The sequence below is a fragment of the Scyliorhinus torazame genome, chromosome 3 (genome assembly GCF_047496885.1).
Source record: "Scyliorhinus torazame isolate Kashiwa2021f chromosome 3, sScyTor2.1, whole genome shotgun sequence".
NCBI lineage: Eukaryota > Metazoa > Chordata > Chondrichthyes > Carcharhiniformes > Scyliorhinidae > Scyliorhinus > Scyliorhinus torazame.
In genome coordinates this window covers 105,838,211-105,859,401 of record NC_092709.1, presented here as the reverse complement: position 1 = coordinate 105,859,401, position 21,191 = coordinate 105,838,211, and the positions used below count along the sequence as shown (strand labels likewise).

General features: G+C 42.4%; 1 protein-coding gene across 3 annotated transcripts in view; it reads right to left on the bottom strand.

The window, feature by feature from the left end:
* The window catches only part of nr3c2 (nuclear receptor subfamily 3, group C, member 2), a 513,177-nt gene extending 505,746 nt beyond the window's left edge, over positions 1-7,431 (bottom strand). The window contains exons 1-2 of one of the 3 annotated variants that reach the window (XM_072496087.1): positions 7,048-7,431; positions 2,976-4,772 (exon numbers count right to left, since the gene is read on the bottom strand). In XM_072496087.1, coding sequence (XP_072352188.1) covers positions 2,976-4,753 — 1,778 coding nt within the window. In that variant the 5' untranslated portion in view covers positions 4,754-4,772; positions 7,048-7,431. Of the gene's footprint in view, positions 1-2,975; positions 4,773-5,772; positions 5,998-7,047 lie in introns of those variants that run through there. The other 2 variants (XM_072496088.1, XM_072496086.1) reach the window with 2 other exon arrangements.
* Positions 7,432-21,191: the final 13,760 nt, after the last annotated feature.

Here is a 21,191-nt window from a genome sequence, read left to right as displayed (position 1 = left end):
ATCCCTTACCTTAGTTTTTAAAATTGAATTTATGGGATTGGGGTGTCACTGGCAAAGCCAGTGGGAGTGGAACTCCAGAAAACAATTGAAGGTAAGACTTGGCTGCCATTTTTCAAGATGTGCTATGGAGCTGTGTACAGAAATGTATTCTGTTTGGCATTATGATCTACTTTTTCTGCCAGATATCTATGTAAATGATCATTTACATGTTGCTCGAACAGGTTTCTGTCTCATTGGTGTCATTTAATTTATTCAACCGAAGACAATTAAAGGAAACTGTGATCAAGACAAATTGCAAACAAATTTGACAATGACAATAAGAATGTTGAACAAACGTGTGATGAACGAAAATGATTAGGTCCATCAAGAACACTGCTAAAATCTCAAGTTCAGTTTCCATTATAATGTTTCCTCCAGCTTCTAGCTGTGAAATATGTGCCTGAATTTCAAAATAGGTGTAGCAAATGAAACTCCAAGCACGGCAACCTAGACTATTTTGGATGCTTTACCAGTTTTTTTACCTCTTGCAAAAAATTGTGCATTGCTGTGTGGGTGGCAAATAAAATGTCTTACTTTCTGTGGTGCTGCCAAAAATAATAATTTCACCATACTTCACTGTTCTGCACACTAATTAGCATTACACATGACATTCTTCACTGAATTCTAATACTAAAATATAGTGAATCACTATTCACAAGTTTGATGACTATACATATAAACCACTTAAAACACCAAGTCCTGCTCAATTAACGAATATCGTTTTGAATTTCAGATGCAGAATATGCAATTTATAAAATGTTGTGTTTCCAACGGCATCCTTTCGGTGAGATTTTAATTTTAATCTGTAATATTGAGCATTTACAAACTATCCGAATAATGATTCTGTGATGTTAATTCCAGTCAGTCAGAAAGCCAGGAACCTCCAAATACCACTGTTCACAGTAGCAGTTCTCTATCAGTGAAATAATTAAATCGATGTTGTTCACAGTAGCAGTTCTCTATCAGTGAAATAATTAAATATATATAACAAAAATATGTTCATATGAATCAATTTCTTTTTAAACATAGTTCTGAACTGTAAACAAAACAGTAATTTACAAAGTATTACGATGTTAAAAGAATAGCACTCTGCAGCAAGGATCCTAGACTTCCAGCAAAGAATTATGGCCAAATTATTCGGAAACCAGTAACAATGTTTAGTGGTCGGCAATATTGCCAATGCGAATATAAATTTTTAAGAAGTAAAATTGCAAATTGTGTATCAAAAGATTCAATTCTTTGGCAGTGATATTGTTTGGTTATCAAAAGTCATGGAACCTGAACTTAACAGAATCCCTGAATCATCGACAGTCTTCTTCTGTTGTAATTCAGAACTAGAGACATGTTAATGTACATGAAATAATACATGAATAATTATTGTTCTTATAGTCACCAACAAGACTAAAAGCTATCATCAAATGCAGACATTTTTAAAAACTGCCTTATGTACAACTGAATACTTAGAGCTTTGGCCATTAATTTTATCCTATTAACTGAATAAAATACTGGATCTAAATGTAACAACAAAACTATTAAGATTATAATTTGAAATTCAATTTTGCTCCAAATAACTAACCAACATGCATGCCAACTTTCTATCTCAAACAAATCAGCACATAAAATGGTATAAAATAATATTCAGAATATGTGCAGCAGATCAACTCAATGTTACTGTACTACTCAATTGTGGATGAAAGGTAAATACACAAAGTTGTCAATTTCATAATATCTGTAATGGATTCATATGCTCACCGGGATTGATCATGAACTGCTACCACAATGAATCAGTATCATGCTAACTCATCATCATCATGAGTTACCAGAATTTATTTTAACACAGTAAATTAAATACTCATGTTGTCACTCCAAATATAAAAAGAAGCAATGTTACAGGAAGAACTGTCTTTACTTCCTTAATACTGTCTTTTTATACAACAAAATGGAAATTAATTTGATGTACCTTTTATTACTTATTTGGTTTAGATCTATGTGAATACCTCAAATATGTTCCTGCCATGTAAAGAGACAAATAGCAGCTGGAAATGATAAGGAAATAGTTAACCAGCAGGAAACTATATGATTGTAGTTCAGTCAGAGGCTCTTCTGACACCATAAACCATGAAATAAATCTTCAAGTACTTATGGGAATCAGAAGCCTCAGATTGATTTCCAGACTTAAGTGCTATTTACTATTGCATACAATAGAACCTGAATAGTTTTAATTATTTAGTTGTTTTAGGTTTTTTCCATTCATCTATTGCGACCATCCCAAAAGCATTTAATAGTTCAAGCATTTTGAAACAAACAAAATGGATATACAACTTGCTGCAATGTCTAACTGAATTTATATGGCAATGTTTAACCTGAAGATATATAAATTCACATGCAGGGACCACAATGCCTCCAGTTTTTATCACCGTATTATGGTTAAATATTTAGTATCTGTACATCATTTCACACTCCTTCGCATAGCCATTCAAAATTTCCCCAGCACCATAGAAATCACCAAAGGAGCTTTGTTCAGCATGGATCAAAATACCGACTTGACCAGAACCTTTCATCACTACCAAAGCAAAACGTTGAGCTGCAGAAGTCTCCAGTTTCCACAAAAGGGATGCCAGGGATCTCAAAATGTTCAAACCAACTAATGGTATAATAGCTTAAACACTGGTTACTGCAGTAATTTTCCAGTATTGGCAATCGTCCTCTCGTATTTACATATTGGCATACACCAGACTTCATCATAATCAAAAATACAAAGGCATGTATAAGATAAAATATCTGGAATTTTCTGCATTATACTTAGTATCTCATTTTTTAGCTGGCTATCTCAATAATAATCAATATGACGTCTCTATTTCCAAGGTATAGATTAACAAAAGTTTGAATTAATTCAACAAAATACTTTAAGATGCAAGAACTGTTGTAGAACTCACCGTGCCATTTTCTCAGGAATGTATCCTTGTAATGGGTAGCCATCACTTCTCCCAGGAGATATGGAGCTCTGTGGTGTGATGGGGTGTGATTTCCAAGATCCAAGCACAGTGCACACAGGAGTAATTAAATTTAAAAGCTGATTTCTCTGATCTCTCATAAAAGGGCAGGGCACAGAAATTGTGCCACTGGCTCCAATTCTGTAGTGAAAGGATTGTCCAGTTGAGTTAACACCTACAATAGTGGATGGAGGTGAACAGGTGGCTTGGCAGTAGCCTTCGTCATTTGGCTCCTGTTTGATCACTGTTGTTGGGTTGGGTTGCAAATAAGCATCATGTTCATAACTAGAATTAGAGGAGGATGTAGGTATCCCCAGAATACCATAAAGGTCAAATGTGTCTCCATAACTTGTCTTCGCCTCAATCAACTGATGTGCAATTTCTGAAAAGGGATTTTCTGAAACTTGAGCAGTATACATTGCGTTCAGACAAGCAGTTTCATTCATCTCACATTTTAGAGGTGTTGAGAACATTACATTAGATGGGTCTGAGCTACCCCTACTTTGGAAACAGGGTCCACCAAAATCACTGTCTACTTCAGTTTTCATAAACTGAACAGGATTGACATTATTAATTGACCCTGTCTCCAAGCATTCACTTTTTATTTTCTCATCCTTAAATACTTTAATTTCCACCTGCTTTTGAATTCTTGCTCTTGGGTTCTGGTGGGGATTGACGATCATTCTTGTCTCAGCAGCTGGGCTAGAGTTGGAAAAGCGCAGGTTATTTACAGCAGGACTGGAGACAGAAGAGGCCATGCCGTTATTGTTGGGGCTAGACAAAATGTTATTATTAGCAGATACAGAAAGAGGAGAAGCAAGATTACTAGGAGTAGAAAGAGGAGAGCTCATGTTATTCGGACTGGAGACTGAAGAGTGCAGGTTACTGATATTGGCAGGACTAGAGATGGAAGAACCCAAACTGTTCATATTATTAGGACTAGACATACCTAGGCTATTTATCTTTGTAGGACTGGAGATAGCACAATGAATATCACTTGGGCTAGTGGCAGAAGTACTCAAATTATTATCAGGACTAGAGATGGAAGATCTCATATTGCTAACAGTGTCAGGACTAGATAGAGCTAAGTAATTTATTTTAGCAGGACTAGGGACACAAGAGTTAATATTATTAGGACTTGACACTGAACAGCCTAAATTATTGAAATTTACAGGACTGGAGATGCATGAACCATGACTATTTCTTCCAGGGCTGGAGGATGAAGAACATCGTCTCATCCCTCGGTGTGATATGATAGCATTAACCTTCTCCTCCTGAAGGTTTACTTCTTGTCCACCAATTTCTGTAATATTGCTAGACCTTCCCTCCATTTGTTCTGGTTGCATACTGTAGTTAAACTCGCTCCCCATTTCTTTTGCCGAATTCATATACAAACCCATAGACTCAGCAACAGTCTTTGACAATTCTAAAGCAGCTCCTAGGCTGCACTTTGGATCCGAAGCAAGAAACCCAAGGTGCTGATCTTGGTGTTGCACGTGATAAGGAGGCTGATGCTGAAGGATGGGAGAGAACTCCTGACTCCTCTCTCCATCTCGATTCTTTGCAACTGGAGGTATGCAACTAACGTTGAGAATAGCCATTGCATTGCTGTCACAGCCACCAATCTCATCTCTCATCACATTCGATGTAGATTTGTTTAGACTCCACTGTCTTCCAATATTCATTACTTCAGGGTAGTCAATATATCCTTTGGTTTCCATTGCTGTTTCTTTAATACACCTAAAAGAAAATTAAAATTGTTTTAAAAATAATACATTCTCTTCCATTTCAAACAGATATAATATTATGTCAGTGCAAGAATAATAAATAGTTCAGAAAATAAACTTTCAATTTGCATTACCTACAAACACACTAAGATATTCCAAATTAAATATATACTTATGTCCCTACCTATTTCAGAGAACTTAGAACACTACACAGTAGACTCTCTGTGCAATGATACCTTTCAGATGCATACAAGGGTGCGTTATTAACAAGGGTTATATGGAAAGGTGCTGTGCATGTATTCTCTATTAACAAACAAGTTGTGAGCAATTGGTTGTGATTATATTGTTTTCTTAATGCAGCTGAACAATGCAACCAGTGAAGGCAAAAGCTGTTTTGCAAAAGAAGTTACTGAGAGAAAAAAGATTCTATGTTGTGTGTGAACTTTTAAACTCGCATCGTACAATACACTTCGATTGCAAACAAAATTGTGGGATCAATGGCAAAAGATCATTAAACATTAGGACAGATTTATCAAAACCAATAACTTGCTAAATCCTATATTCCGAATTATGCAACTTTCTCCTATTCTCGCTCAAAGTTTATGAATAACTCGACAATACGGAGTGCGTCAGGTGCATCCAACATAAACATTTGTGCCGAATGGATGGATGGATGGATGGATGGACCCCCCCCCCCTCAATCTCTCTTGTTTCCAGCGGATTTTAGACCGGATCCCCGAGTATTCCTCTCGCTCTCCTTCCTCTCGGAACCCCAGTTTTGTTTTCAACGATCCCCCTGGCTTCTGGGTTTACAATCAGCGGAGCCGCACCACCAGATCACCACACATACCCGCAGCACGCCTGTCGCTAAATCCGCCTCGATCTGCCTGCCTGACTGCTCCATTCTTGACCAGTTGGTGCTGAATTTGTCTGCTCGAGACAGTCACCCCACCTTCCAGCATCCCGGCCGCTCGGGTTTTACTGCTCACCCTTCCCACTGCCTCGGTGTTTACCTGACGACGCTTGCAGCTTCAATTACAAGTTCAGTCTTCTTGTCAATAATAATGCAAAACATTAATTAAACTGCCAACGGTGCCTTTTTTTCAGCCGTGTTTCCTGCGACTTACCCCCGCTGGCGACTATGTTTGAAAGCTTTTTAGTTGACGAGCGCGGAGACATTGAGATCAAAGATGAAACATGTACACATGATGTGGCTCTTTAATATATACATTACATATATATGTGTGTGTGAGCGCGTTATTTTCCACCAGAAAGGGGAGGGGTGAGAACGGAATGATTGGGAGGTGCGCTCCCCCTATCCCCTCGCTGAGTGGAGAGACTTGGCATAGCTCCCGCCCACCGGCAAGCGTTGACTGGCCCCAGGCTTGACAGGCCTGTCCCTTTAATGTCTGCGCGCGAGGGGGCGTCGCCAGCCCTGCTGTTGGCCGGCCGAGCCGTCACTCCAGCCGCCAGCTGCAGCGAGTTGCAGACGGAGCTCGGCAGCGGAGAGCGGCTGGGGTGCGCGCGCGCGCGCGCGGAGCCCCGAGCCAACTTCCCCGGGCGCTGCCCGCTCGCCCCCAACTGCCACCCGGCGCAGCTGCAAACACCCCCCCCGGGGATCACCTCACCGTCCCTGACAAATGTGGCCGCAGCCACCTGCAGCCCACTTCAATAAATAACGTTGCTGCAACTGGAAAAAAAAAAGGGGGAGGGGGGGACAAGCTTGCAAGAACTCCACCCGGGTGACGCAATGTTGAAAAACGCGAACGATTTTGTCCTTCGGTCGGTGGAAGGTTTTAGTTCAGTCTTTTTTTTTTTACACACGCTTGCTTTAAATGAAGACCACCATTTTCGTGCAAACCCTTTCGATAAATCGACGTGAAATGTCTGGGAACCTGCGCCGTTTTTTTTTGTGTGAAGGAAGCTGTCTCTTTAACCTCTTCTTCCCCCCCCCCCCCGGCCACTTTTGCTCCCTAAATCGTTACTGGAGAAAAGTTGAACTTGGCGTTTGCAGATTTTAGTGGAAGGAAACCGGAGTTAATGGTGTCGGAGAGAGGCGGCGATCTTCAGCCTACATTTAAATCTATTTCTAGAGGGAAAGGTCAATCTGCGCAACGCCTCAGTGACAGGCTGACTTTTCAAAGGTTTTGTAATGGTTGCAGACAGATCATCAGGGTTTGTCAGTCGCACACAAGTTAATGAACCGCGAAACCATGGCTATTCTGGCCTAATGCCCATTTCAAACATAAATGTATGCAGATATATATATATATAAATATTGCACGAACCTTCACATCCAACTCATTGCGATATGAGGTCGGAGGTCGGTATAGCAAGAAAAGAAGATTAAACTCTCCAAGATCCTCAAGGTGCAACGCTGTTTTATTTTTTTCTCTCTCTCTTATGACGACAGTACAAGATCAAATCACTTCAATCCACGCAGTTGGCGGTTCTGTTCCCGGACGAACTGGTTTTACGTGTCCTCTGAATTTATTCCCGCTCGCCAGTCAAACGTCCAGGTTCGCGCGAAACAAAATAAAAACCGAGTCGTCAGAGAGGGGAAACTTTCTGTCCATTGCCAATTTGCCCGGCTCTATTGCAATGTTGCTGAGACGCTCAGACGTTGGCACTCACTCACTCACTCACATGCAGGCTTCGCTGCTGCTGTTTCTGCTGCCGTCCTGACGTCAGGTTGTTTGTATTTACACTGCACTGGACTGAGCTGAAGGGGTAGCCACCACATATAACCAATGGAAATATCATTGTAAACCCTCAGTGATCCACTCCCTCCTCTTTTTTTTAGTTGCATAACGCAATATGCCATTACAGAAATTAAGTGCATTTAAAAGACCGCGATCTTTAGACTAGCAATAAAGTCCAATACAGTCAATCTCCCACGGCGTTGCGCGTAGCGCTTATAGTGATTGCTTTCTCTCATGTATTTTATATTGCTGTTGCTCTGGATCTCTTCACTTTCATTTCTGCTTCTCTATTTCTTACCCCTTAATTTGATGTTTCTCTTTATGCTCATTTTTTTTTGTCCTTTTGGGTGGGAAGTGGAGAGTGATATTGACAGGAAAAGGTGCTGCCAACTCTAACCCTAATGCATCCGTTGTCTCAACCACCTCTTCTTTCAATTTGACTTTGGCAGAATCTTTCCATAAGACCATAAGACATAGGAGCAGAATTAGGCCACTCGGCCCAACGAGTCTACTCCGCCATTCAATCATGGCTGATATTTTCTCATCCCCATTCGCCTGCCTTCTCCCCATAACCCCTGATCCCCTTTCCGTTTGGTAAAGACAGGTGCAAAGTACCCACTTAGTACCTCTGCTTCCATACTGTAATTCACCTTTTTGGTATGTAATTGGTCACCATAAGCAGTCGGAGCAGAAGTGGCCATTCAATGAGATCGCAGCTGACCTGATATAATCCTCAACTCAACTTTCTTATCCTGCTTATCCCCATAACCCTTGATTCTCTGACTGATTGAAAATCTGTCTACCTCAGCATCGAACATACTTAACAACCCAGCCTTAACAGCCCTCTGCAGTAAAGAATTCCACAGATTCACTACCCTCTGAGGGAAGAAATTCCTCCTCATCTCTGTCTTAAAAGGGCAATCCCTTACTCTTTGATTATGCCCTCTGGTCCTAGACTCTCCCATGAGAGGAAACATCCTCTCAGCATCTACCCTGTCAAGCCCCCTGAGAATCCTAGATGTCTCAATAAGGTCACCTCTCATTCTTCTAAGCTTCGTTGAGAAGAGGCCCAATCTACTCAACAGTTCCTCATAAGAAAATCCCTCCATAACCGGAATCAACCTAACAAACCTTCTCTGGACTGCCTCCAATGTCAGTATATCTTTCTTTCAATAAGGAGACCAAAACTGTTCACAGTACACCAGGTGTGATCTAACTAGTGTCTTGTACAGTTTTAGCAGGACTTCCCTATTTTTACACTCTATTCTCTTTGAAATAAAGGCCAACATTCCATTTGCCTCCCCAAATACCTGCTGAACTTGCATGCTAGCTTTTTGTGATTTATGCATGAGGACCCCCAAATTCCTCTGTGCTGCAGCTTTCTGCAGTCTTTCTCCATTTAAATAATATTCAGCTTCCTTAGTCGCTCTACCATTGTGCATAACTTCACATTTTCTTACATATTTTGTCAACCAGGGAGTTCTGATTTTGATTGTTCTACCTTTCTCCCTCATGGGAATGTACGTCACCTCTATCTGAATCATCTCCTCTTTAAAGACATTAAAGTTCCATTATAGTTTTGCCTGCCAATCTTTGATTCCAGTTTAACTGGGCTAGATCTGTTCTCACCCCATTGAAATTGGCCACACCACAGATAATTATTTTTATTTTGGATTGCTCCATGTCCTTTTCATAGGTAACAAACCTTATGATACTATGATCACTGCCTGACCCATCTCATTCCATAGAACAATATCCAGCAATGCCTCTTTCCTCGTTGGGCAAGAAAATACTGATCAAGTAAATTCTCCTGATCACATTTCAGCAACTCTTCCCCCTCTTTGTCACTTAGACTATTACTATCCCAATTTATATTAAGATAATTAAGTCCCCCCAAACAATGATTCCATAGCTTTTGCAGACTTCTGTAATTTACTTGCATATTTGTCTCTCTACATGTTTCCCACTAGACGATGGCCTATAGAATGCTCCCAATAATGTAATGCTACCTCTGTTTCTTATCTCTAAGCAAATAGATTCTGTGCTTCACCTCTCTAGGATATCCTGGGCTGGATTCTCCGGTCGCCGACACCAAAATCGCGTTCGGCAATCGGCCAGAGAATCACAGTTCCCGACGAAATCGGGAGTGGTGCCGCTTTCGTGATGTTCCGCCCCCTCCAAAGTGGCATACTCTAGGAGTACACCGCGCGATGTATCGACAGCTTCAGGACATTGCCTGAGGCCCGCTCCCCGATGCTCCGCCCCTGACCGGCCAGGTTCCCGATGGCGTAGGTCTCTCATGGTCTCATCCGTCGGGAACTCGGCGTGGCAGCTGCGGACTCAATCCTGCGCCGCCACAATTGGGGAGGGGACTTTATCAGGGGCCGGGAGCACTGTGGGGGGGGTGGTCAAGAGCGCACGAGCCAGCCAAAGGGCGGCACTATTTCGCGGACCTGGTCCGCGAGCAGCCGGCGCCATGTAGCATGGTGCGGCCGCTGCAGGCCGCCACTGTGTGCATGCACGGCCATGGACCCGGAAATTCTCTGGGCTGTATCGGCAGCTAGAGCTGGGTGCTGTACGCTGCTCGGCTGCTAGCTCCCAGCCAAACGGAGGATCGGTTTACAAACCTATTTTTGTTGTAAAACGCCACCGTTCCTACGCCGGCGTGGGGACATAGCCTCAAAATCAGACAATCCAGCCCCCTCTCTTACAGCATTGCAATATTATGCTTAAACTAGACTGCCACCCCTCCTCCTTTCTTTCCTGCCTTCCCTATCTTTCCTGAACACCCTGTGTCCAGGGATCTTTAGGACCTGGTCTTACCCTCATTGAGCCATTCTTTGTTATCACCTCATCATAATCCCTAGTGTCTATCTGTAGTATGCCAATCTTATTTAAACACAATATGCATTCACATGCACGCAACTGTATACCTAATTTGTTGCATTCTCACTTATGTCTGACTCTTTCTCACTCTAGTGATGTCTGTTTCTTCCAATCCTTTACGCACCTGGTTTTCCTTTCTTTTGTTACATCCTGGTTCCTGTCCCCTTGTCAAGTTGGTTTAAAATATCCCTGGGCGCAAGAGATGGTGGTATCGTGGTAATGTCACTGAATGAATAATCCAGAGGTCAGGCTGTTGCTCTGGGGACATAGGTTCAAATCCCACCATGGCAGCTGGTGGAATTTAAATTCAATTAATAAATCTGGAATATAAAAAGCTAGTCTCAATAATGGTGAGCATTCAACTATCATTGATTGTTCTGAAGACCCATTTGATTCCCCAATGTCCTTGGGGAAGGAAATCTGCTGTCTTTAGCCTGGCCTTCATGTGACTCTTAACAGTCCTCTGAAATGTTCAGTTCAAAGACAATTAGGGATGGGTAACAAATGCTGGCTTTGCCAGTGACACCCACATCACATGAAATAATAAAGAAAACAAAAACTAGCAAACCACCATGGAAGGAGGCACAGCCCTATGGAGGTGTAACATGTCTGGCCTGTACAGATCCCACCTCCACCAGAACTAGTCCCAATGTCACACTAATTTATTGTCCTCCTTCCTGCAACATCTCTCCAGCCACACAATCATCTGTTCTATACTCCTATTTCTATTCTCTCTGGCACATGGCATCTAGATATTACTACCTTTGAGGCCCTGCTTGCTAGCCACTTTTCCAGCTCCATAAAGCTGCCTGCAGGACCTTATCCTTCTTTCTACCTATGTTGTTAGTACCGACCACTAACCCTAGAAAATTGTACAGATTACATTTGACCAGCAACATGAAGAATCTCTCTCTTCTTCTCAGGCCTAAGGCACATTCTGAAGTTTATCGGACACAAAACACGATAAAAGCTTCATAAAGAAGACACCCATTTTTTTTCCTCATTGCATCTTGTTCACAGTTACTGTTTCAAAAATAAAACACTCAGTATAACTTTTATCTTAAGTAAGCTTTTGAACTGCATCATGTGTTTTCAAAATGATTTGAAGAAAAGCTACTGAGTGGTAGAAGTTAAGGACCTGGATTCATACTCTTTCTAAAAGCTGACTGAACAGTATTGATGCATCATTGAAAATTAGCCACATTTCAACTTCACCTCACAGAATCAAAGCTCCGAGCAATTTATGTTTTAGGGAAGGCTTTGAGAAATTTTCAGGCCTACGAGTACAAAATCAATGAAAACACCAAAAGTAATAGAATATAACTCAATGAGAAAATTTAATGTCAGAGTGAAATAAGTAACTTTAAATTTTGAATCCTTATTTTGAATTTTCGAGAAAAAGGTGAAGGGTAACAAATAATTATTTTGAGAAATTGATGGCAAGTCATTGGCCAGATTGTGAATTCAAAGCATAATATGTTATCAGTATAAAGTATTAGCTATTTTGTCTCGTACAGCCTGACATATTTAAAATTCAAAAGACTTAACACAGCATCACCTACAGGAGTAACAGGTACTGCAGGTTCTTGTATTGAGGTTTTAATTAACTATGTGCCAAAATTTAGTCTATTAGATGGAAATATGAAAAGTCCCACAACTTACTCTGATCTGAGTTTAGGCCAAATGCTGAGTTTTATGAAGGTAATCTTTTGACGCTTGAAAAATAAATCATTTGATTAAATCAGACAATGCCACAATACATTTGACTGTTGTTTTCTGACATATTTTGATGAGGCCCAGTGACCAAAATGGTTCAGGAGTGTCACTGCTGGCATTAAGCATGCAACTGGGTGCCTATCACCTGCCCAATTACTGCAAACTTGGGTACCCAGTGCTGGTGCCAATTAAGTACAACCATGCCAGGTAGAGCATGGTTCAGTGTAGAGTGAAGTTCTCTTTCTTTTGCTGCTACCAGGATGGGCAATAAACTTTGGCCTAGACATCAATGCCCACATCCTGTGAAAAAGTTTTTAAAATAGGAGCTTCGGCCTGAACTTTAGATGAGTACCTCCAACTGGACCGGCTTTCACTCATTTTCACTTTATGTTCAGTCATCTTTAGGACATGAATTTGAATGGAAGGAAAATCCAGCCTCTTAAAAAAAGTTGAGTTAACTTAATTTTCCAATGTTCCTAGGCCCAATATTAATTTCTCCCAGGAGATCCAATGCACCTTATTGGAGAGTCAGGAATCATTCCCCTATTGAATTTTACTTTCTGTGAGCATTCGGAGCTATCAAGATAAATAGTAACAGGTAGCTGAAACCTGCAACTGACATGCTTTGACAAGTGGTGACATTACACATTATTCCACTGTCATTCATGGAATAATGGCTGAAATCTTCCGGGCAAAAACGATGATAGTCAGATTGCCACTGCGCTCTGAAATTCCCGACTTGACACTGCTGTGTATTTCTTCTGGGAACTTCTGATCCCTGCTTTCACGGATGTGTGCAGCGCAACATCACTCGAAGGACTCTGTCGGAGTGGAGTCAGCGGAAGTCAGGTCACGTCCGTTATTCCAGCACTAGCTGCCGTATGGTAAGTTTAAAGGTCCAGTCTTTCAGCGTGAATGAACAGATAAGTGAATGGGTGAGGGAGTAGGTGGGTAAGTGCGTAGGAGGGTAACTGGGTAAGTGGGGCAGGAGGTTAAGTTGGTACGTGGTGAGTTGGTGGGGTGAGTAGGCAGATGACTTGGTAGATGGGTCAGGGAGTAATCAGTTTGGGGGGTAGTCATTTGGTTGGGAAGGGTAGTCAAGTGAGAGGGGTAATCAGATCGGATCGGAGTTTAATTGAGGTCAGATGGATTTGTTGGGGGTTCGGGGGTAACGGGGAAAGTTGGTCACAGGGCAATGTAGGGGTGAGTTTTTCTGTTTATCATTTACTAGGTCAGGTAAGTGTCATGATATCCACATTAGCATATCATGGTGCAATCACACACACACTGATAGACAGGTAGTTGGACCATCCAACACACACACAACATCGCAGCCAATCAGCAGTGAGAGCACATGCACTATAAAACAGGGAACACCACAGTTCCCGCTCATTCTACCAGGAGATAGCTCCGAGCACAGAGCTCACAGCGTGCCACTCAGACATACACCATGTGCTGAGTGCCTCACCAAGACAGTGAAAGGGCTGGGTCCACAGGTTAGCTGGTGAAGCACGAACCTCAGCCAGCAGTTATTAGTTGTTATTGTTTAAGATAATAAAACAGAGTTGTACCATCTACAACCGTGTTGGATCATTTGTGTATCGGAACACCCAACACGACAATAAGAACCATGGAACTATCCAAAGTCCCTTAGCTAACACAGAGGGTCCCTGGGGAGCAAAGGGATTGCCCATTGAAACTTCCTGAGCATTTCCTGCATTGGTCAGTGTGGACGGACTTCCACAGGGTCCTGACCCGTATCTTCCATTGTATGTCTGGTCTCCAATGATCCAGAGGCTGGAAGATTTGACCAGTTATATGGTGCCTCCTTATCACATTGATTCAACAGTTGATGATATTGCAACTGTGTTTCTGAGGGAAAATAACAATCTCAGATGCTAATGTAGTTAGACACAATAGAATGGCAATCAAATTTTCTACAGTGCTCCTTTTAAAATGTCTTCCTGTGGAGGCTTTAACATTTTTCCATATTGTTCCTGTAAGCTTGTTAATATTTCCCTGCAATTTCCATATGGCAAACAATCAGACGCTTTAACTTTTAAAAGGTAATTTGCACATGGATGTGTAAAACAGCAAAAATATTGAAATTAAATAATATTTATGGAAAAATGTCTGGCATTTGATTTTAAATTTTAAGCGTTGGTGCATTATGTACGATCATGGCTATCTATTTTCAATTTGACGATTATGCTGGGAAGTATCACGTCATTAACATTGCAATTTTATAACAGAACAAGGAATCAGTTAAAAAACAGAATATTATACAAACGACTTTTCTATCAGAAGATAGTTCTATACACTTGTAACACTTTAGTTCTTGTCATAGTTTGACATAGTTTGTTGATGTCCTTGGACAATTTGAAGTTATGAACTCCCTTCAATGATAATGAATGCTTCAGGCAGTAAAATGTTCCGGTATCTGCTTTTAAATAACCACTGCCTTTTATTTATGTTTTATTCACTTATCTGGAGAGGTGTTCCACATCAACAATCTCTATAAGGTGCAAATCAAGTTAACTTTAGTTTCTGAAGCTTTTAATTTCCTTACTGCAATATTTATAGGCAATTAAGTAAATTTTTCTTGTAACTACCATCAAAAACTTAGTGCCTCAGCTTTCATCTGCTCCCAGATTGTGTTCCACAGTATCAGAACCCTGTCAGCCAAGAACCTGTGGAAACAAGCTTCTGGATTGTATAGAGGCTTCTCATGTGTACTTCATCACCAAAGTCTATGAGGAGTTCATTCTGGAAATTGTTGATAAGTTGCAACATAGAGGCCATGAAATTCGATAGGCCTGAAAACAGGCAGGGGAATCACAATGCACAGCTAACCCATGCCTTTTGCTTCCAGTGCAGGGCAGCAAACACATTTCCTGCTGTCTACTCATTTACGTAAGTGCGGCATGCAGCCAGCACTAAGTATCCTGTTGAGTGGCAGCATGCCTGAGCACAAAATCATGAGAAGGTAGCACGAGTTCAAGCTAGCCTGCCCTACTTAAAGTTACCTTGCACCTTTGATAACAGTTCATAACTTGAAATGTTAACTCCATTTCTCTCGCCAGAGATGTTGCTTAGCTGCAGAGTATTTCCAGGCTTTTCTGTTTATAATCTCTCAGAGCTGGAGCTCTAATGGCTGTGGGAGAATTTCAAATCCGCAAGAAAAGTGACTATGGCACAACAGGGCGGGCTCCAAGCTTCTCCTACACAGTACTTGTGGCATTGTGATGGAGGTGGGCAGGAGAAGGATCCTCTATCCACACAGGATCATTGGCCTTCCAGACAGACAGTGTGAAGGGAATGGGGGCAGTTGTCATTATGGCCAATGCCAACAGTTTAGGGCCTGGATGCAGTGCCTGCTCTGCCATTTGTCTCGTTCATGGCTGCTCGTCCAACTCAATAGCCTGTCTTTGGTCACTGTCTAAGAGACCAGCATCAACTAACTCACAGCTTAACACAGAGCTTGGAGACCGTTGTTTCCAGTGTGGAAGTGGTGACCAATTCTATTGGCACATTTTTTTTTTTTAGAAATTTAAAGTACCCAATTCATTTTTCCAATTAAGGGGCAATTTTCGCGTGGCCAATTCACCTAGCCTGCACATCTTTGGGTTGTGGGGGCGAAACCCGCACAAACACGGGGAGAATGTGCAAACTCCACACGGACAGTGACCCAGAGCCGGGATCGAACCTGGGACTTTAGCGCCGTGATCTATTGGCATAATTGTGGACCCAACCATGATACAGAATCTGATGGCTTATTTCTCAGTTTCCATTGCAGTACAGACAGAAGCTATCCAATATTTGAGTGTCACATACTGAGGACATGCAAGTTCACACTGTTGCCATGATAGGAGCTTGCAGGATCTCATTGCTGTCCAGAAATGGATTACTGGGATTGCTGGGGGCTGGTTTAGCTCACTTGGCTAGACTGCTGGTTTGTGATGCAGAACAAGGCCAGCAGCACGGGTTTAATTCCCGTACTGACTGAGGTTATTCATGAAGGCCTGCCTTCTCAATCATGCCCATCACCTGAGGTGCGGTGATCCTCAAGTTAAACCGCCACAAGTTAACTCTCCCCTTTGAAGCCTATGGTCACCTGGGACTTTGGCGGCTTTACACTTTACTAGGATTGCTGAGGTGCTTCCCTATGGGCATGTCAGTGACTCTATGGGGCAAGATCCTGCTGCCCTGTTTCATCATGACTGCTTTCATGTTCCCACTGCTGACAGCCTGCCAGTGATCCCTGGCTGGTGCCACCCGTACAGAGGTCGTGCAGATCTTCTCGCCCGGAGTTTCTCAAGGTCATCCTGCAAGGCCATCTGCAGTCTCCTCCGTTGAGAGTCAGCAGCTTTCCACTCGCCATGTCACAGACTCTGGGATAGCAGTGTGTAGGAGCACTCAGGCAGGCAAAAGCTGCCACAAGACAAGCACTAATGGAGTGAACAAGGGTGATTAGTTGACTTTTCTAGAGAAGATGGAATGACTTGATTGTAAAGTTGGATTTAAATGTTTTTTCTCTGGTGATTTTTACATCAGAGTTGTCATCAAGAGGATGTGATCAATCAGTAATTGTGGGAAGGAAAGTCTGGCTGTTGGCGAATGGTGAGTTGGGATTCTATAAATTGGTACTAACGTCAGAGGGCGGCATGTGGCGCAATGGTTATCACTGGGACTGCGGCACTGAGGACCCGGGATCAAATCCCGGCCCTGGGTCACTGTCTGTGTGGAGTTTGCACATTCTCCCCGTGTCTGCGTGGGTTTCACCCCCACAACCCAAAGATGTGCAGGTTAGGTGGATTGGCCATGCTAAATTGCCCCTTAATTGGAGAAAAAATAATTGGGTAATCTAAATTTAAAAAATATATATATTTATTAAATTGGTAGAACCAATGACATTTAAAATAAAAACAAAATATTGAGGATACCGAAGATCTGAAATAAAAACAAATAAAACCTCTGCAGGTCTGGCAGCAGTTCTGGAGAGAGAAACTGAGTTAACGATTCAAGTCCAACGTGCCTCTTCTTTAGAATTGAAGAGAGGCAGAAATGTGATGAGTTTTATGTTGTTGAAAAGAGGGGGAGGAGCAAAAGAGAAGGTCAGGGATAGGTTTGCAAGTTGGAGAGATAAAATGACAAAGATGCCATGGAACACATGCAAAAGGAGTGGTAATGATAGTATTAAAGACATAAAGCTTGATCAGAGTAAGTGTTAATAACAGAATGAAGGACAGCATTTCTTGTTTTTAATAAATTTAAAATACCCAATTTATTTTGTTTCCAATTAAGGGGCAATTTAGCGTGGCCAATCCACCTACCCTGCACACCTTTGGGTTGTGGGGGTGAGACCCACGCAGACATGGGAAGAATGTGCAAACTCCACAAGAACAGTGACCCAACGCCGGGATCGAACCCGAGTCCTCAGCGCTGTGAGGCAACAGTGCTAACCACTGTGCCACCATGCTACCCCTGTCAGAAGTGCTGATGATATGTAAAGTCTGGCTGGAAAGGTGCTGTATTGACTGTCTCCTCCCTCATGTTACTCCTGTTCCTGATTCTCCTCTTCTTCTTCAGCTACTCACCATATACCTGGTGGCAAGGCTTTGCCCTGACAGAGTTGCACAGAATACAGAAGATCACAAGAAATCAATCAAACACACACTCTGGAGCCTAATGCAGATACTTCTTCCAGAAAGTTCCAGACAACATAAGCATTGCTGTCTCACCCCATTGGTCTGCTCGATGACATTTCATGTGGCAACATGGCTGCACACGTATGTGTGGATCGCCTGCTGGAGTCATAAGTCAGGAGGTCAGTGGATAGCCTTTGATGCTCAGTAGTCAACCTCTGGTTTGTCATGGTGGCTCATGTGCTGATGATATAGGGTGGGCTGCTGCAGAATGAAGGCCCCATGACTGCTGCCAGGATATCGGCCATTGACCTGAATAATGCATTGAGAAGGCGGAATACTTTGCAGTTGAATTTACATATGCTGCCTGTAAGGCAACATTTGTGCAATTAATGTCACCCTCCATCAGAGGGAAGCCTACTATTCTGCCAAAGCCACGTGCTCCCTCCACCTGCTTCTCTCTGAAAGGTAATCACTCCTCTCTCTTTGTATACATAGCATCAGTGACTTCTCTTATAGAACAGTGGATGTTGAGATGTTGGTGTTGTCGCCTGCTTCAGCCTGGAATGAACTGGACAGGGTGAAATTCAAGGTCAAAGTCACCCTTTTAACCACTGGCAATGCCGTCCTCACCCTGCTCTGAAGCTGCAGGTCTGCCTGCTATGGGTGGCAAATGTCTGAGCATCTCCTGAGTGAAACGACGACGTCTATCACATGATTCTTAGCTGATGTTGAGACATCACTCATGACTAGGAACTACTGGTGTGCGTAAAACCTTTAAACTCAGAACCAGGCCTTCACCACATATCACACTACTTCCTGTAGACATCACTGTTATATTACGATATTGTAATATATATATTATTCATTTTGTCTAGCCGAGTTGTTGAAATATAGATGTAGCCTTCCAGTGATGATAAAGTAATTTAATGAGTAATGTAAAATAACCTCATGAGTTTTAAAAAATTAATACAAAACTATTAAACAAACAAATAACAGTAGATTAAACTATTCAATAAGATAATGCTAAATACTGAAATATATTAACTTCTTCTCTCTCTAGCTATCTCTCTTCTGTACTTTGCACTCCTGACACATTCTCCTCTAGGAAAGAGCGGGGAAACCTTTTTGTAGGTCCTAATAGTGTGGCCATCTTGAGTTCAGTTGCTTGTACTAGCCGAACATAGTCTGATCATGTATTCCTACATACAGAGATCACTACAATCACCAACTTTATATTGGAGTATAAATTCAGCAATTATATTAGAAACCAATCAGCAGCTAACTTAATGGTTGATGATCCTTTTAAATAGCACTGATTGCTTCCTGTTGCCGAGTTCATGTTGTGTGAGGTTAAGAAGTGAGTTAACTGGAGTATTGAGGTGGGAAATGGCATTGCTCATGTCAAATCAATATAGTCGTGAACCTCCCTCCTCTTCATACTTCTGCCATGTGCTCTCAGCACCAATGTCAATGACCTTACTAAAATGGATAGCAGAAGTGTGCAAAAATAAGGTGGATTCCATTTTCATAACTGAATTTCGAGGCTAGAATCTTCCACGTGGCCAAAAGAAATTTGAACTTTCTACTCTTCTTCAAATTCTTTCAGTTAATAAATGAATGCTATATAATCTGCTGTGTCACATGCAGCGTCATGAGACAGATGTTGGCTTTCACCAAATACACTCAGATAATGAAGCAGTCCATGTCCAAATGCAGCAAGTTACATTTGTGCCACACAAGTATCAGGCAATGACCATCTCCTAAAAGAGTGGCTCTAACCATCGCCCCTTGACATTCAACGACATTACCATTGCTGAATCCCCCACAATCCTGGGGGTTACCATTGATCAGAAACTGAACTGGACTAGCTATATTAATAGTGTGGCTACCAGGGCAGGTCAAAGGCTTGGAATCCTACGGTGAGTAATTCACCTCCTGGCCCCCCAAAACCTGTCCACCATCAAGGCACAAGTCAGGAGTGTAATGGAATACTCTCCACTTGCCTGGATGAGTGCAGCTCCAACAACACTCAAGAAGCTCGACACCATCCAGGACAAAGCAGCCTGCTTGATTGCTCCTCCTTCCACAAATATTCACTCCCTCCACCACCGCTGAACAGTGGCAACCATGTGTACCATTTACAAAATGCACTACAGTAACTCACGAAGTATCCTCAGCACCTTCCAAACCCATGACCAATAATATCTAGAAGGACAAGAGCAGCAGATACCTGGGAACTTCACCACCTGTAGGTTCCCCTCCAATCAGTCACCACCCTGACTTGGAAATATATCGCCATTCCTTCACTGGGGCAAAATCCTGGAACTCCCTCCCTAACAGCACAGTGGGTATACCTACACCTCAAGGACTGCGGTTCAAGAAGGCAACTCCCCACCACCTTCTGAAGGGAAACGAGGGATGGGCAACAAATGCTGGCCTAACCAGTGACGCCCACATCCCGTAAATGAAAAAAAAACATCCATGTCATCTATATATATTCTTCTCAATTAGATTGAGGCAAGATAAACTTGGGCAATAATTTTGTACATGGAGTCAAACTTCTAAAATATAAGGAGCGCTAGCCTCTCAAACAGTAAATGGCCACATACATTCAGGGTAAATGTCAGGACATAATTGAAGATCATACAATGCTGAAAAATCTCCAAGTTTGACGCAGATTGAACATTCCTGGTTGCTGAATTTTGATCATTTATGGATTCAAAGGTAGACTTTACAGCATTAGTGGCCACAATCTCCCAGAAACTGATGGAAATCTAGTTTTGATTGGGACTGATTAGAAGCTCAGGTGTCTCACTAAATTCTCAAAAGTGAGTCCAACATAGATATGTATATCAAGCCAAGATAGCCTTCCGGCGGGACCAGAAGATCCCACCGGCAGCCAATAGCGAGCCACTTCCATTGTGGGAAATTCCCGCTGTGGGGTGCTGGAAAATTCTGGCCTAAGGCCAAATGGCCTACTCCTGCCCCTACTTCTGCTCTTGACCTGGATTCTCCATCACCCCACCGCTGTCAATGGTATTTCCCATTGAAGCCACCACACGCCACTGGGAAAACCAAGGGCGGGGTGTGCTGCAGGTGGGAATAGAGAATCCCAATGGCTGGAGAATTCCAGCCCTTCTGTTATGATTGCTCATTCTCATACCAAACAAACGCTCTCCTATTCTTTGCTCCCTTGACAGTTGCCAATTGCCTCATTTTTTCAAGGTAGTTAGCCTTTGCACAACTATGGACCAGCTGCTGGAAAGTGGGATTAAAATGGTGACTAGTTTCTTTTTTGCCCGGCGAAGGCATGATGGGCTGAATGGTCTCTTTCTGCACCGTAACCGTTTTATGGTTCTATGGTTTTAGTTCTCTCATGGTCCCTTCCTCACTGCACACTCCACATGCTCCACACACCCTCCCATCCTAATTGCCTCTTGCTTCTTCTTCCTCTCAATATGCGGACAACAAACAGAAGGC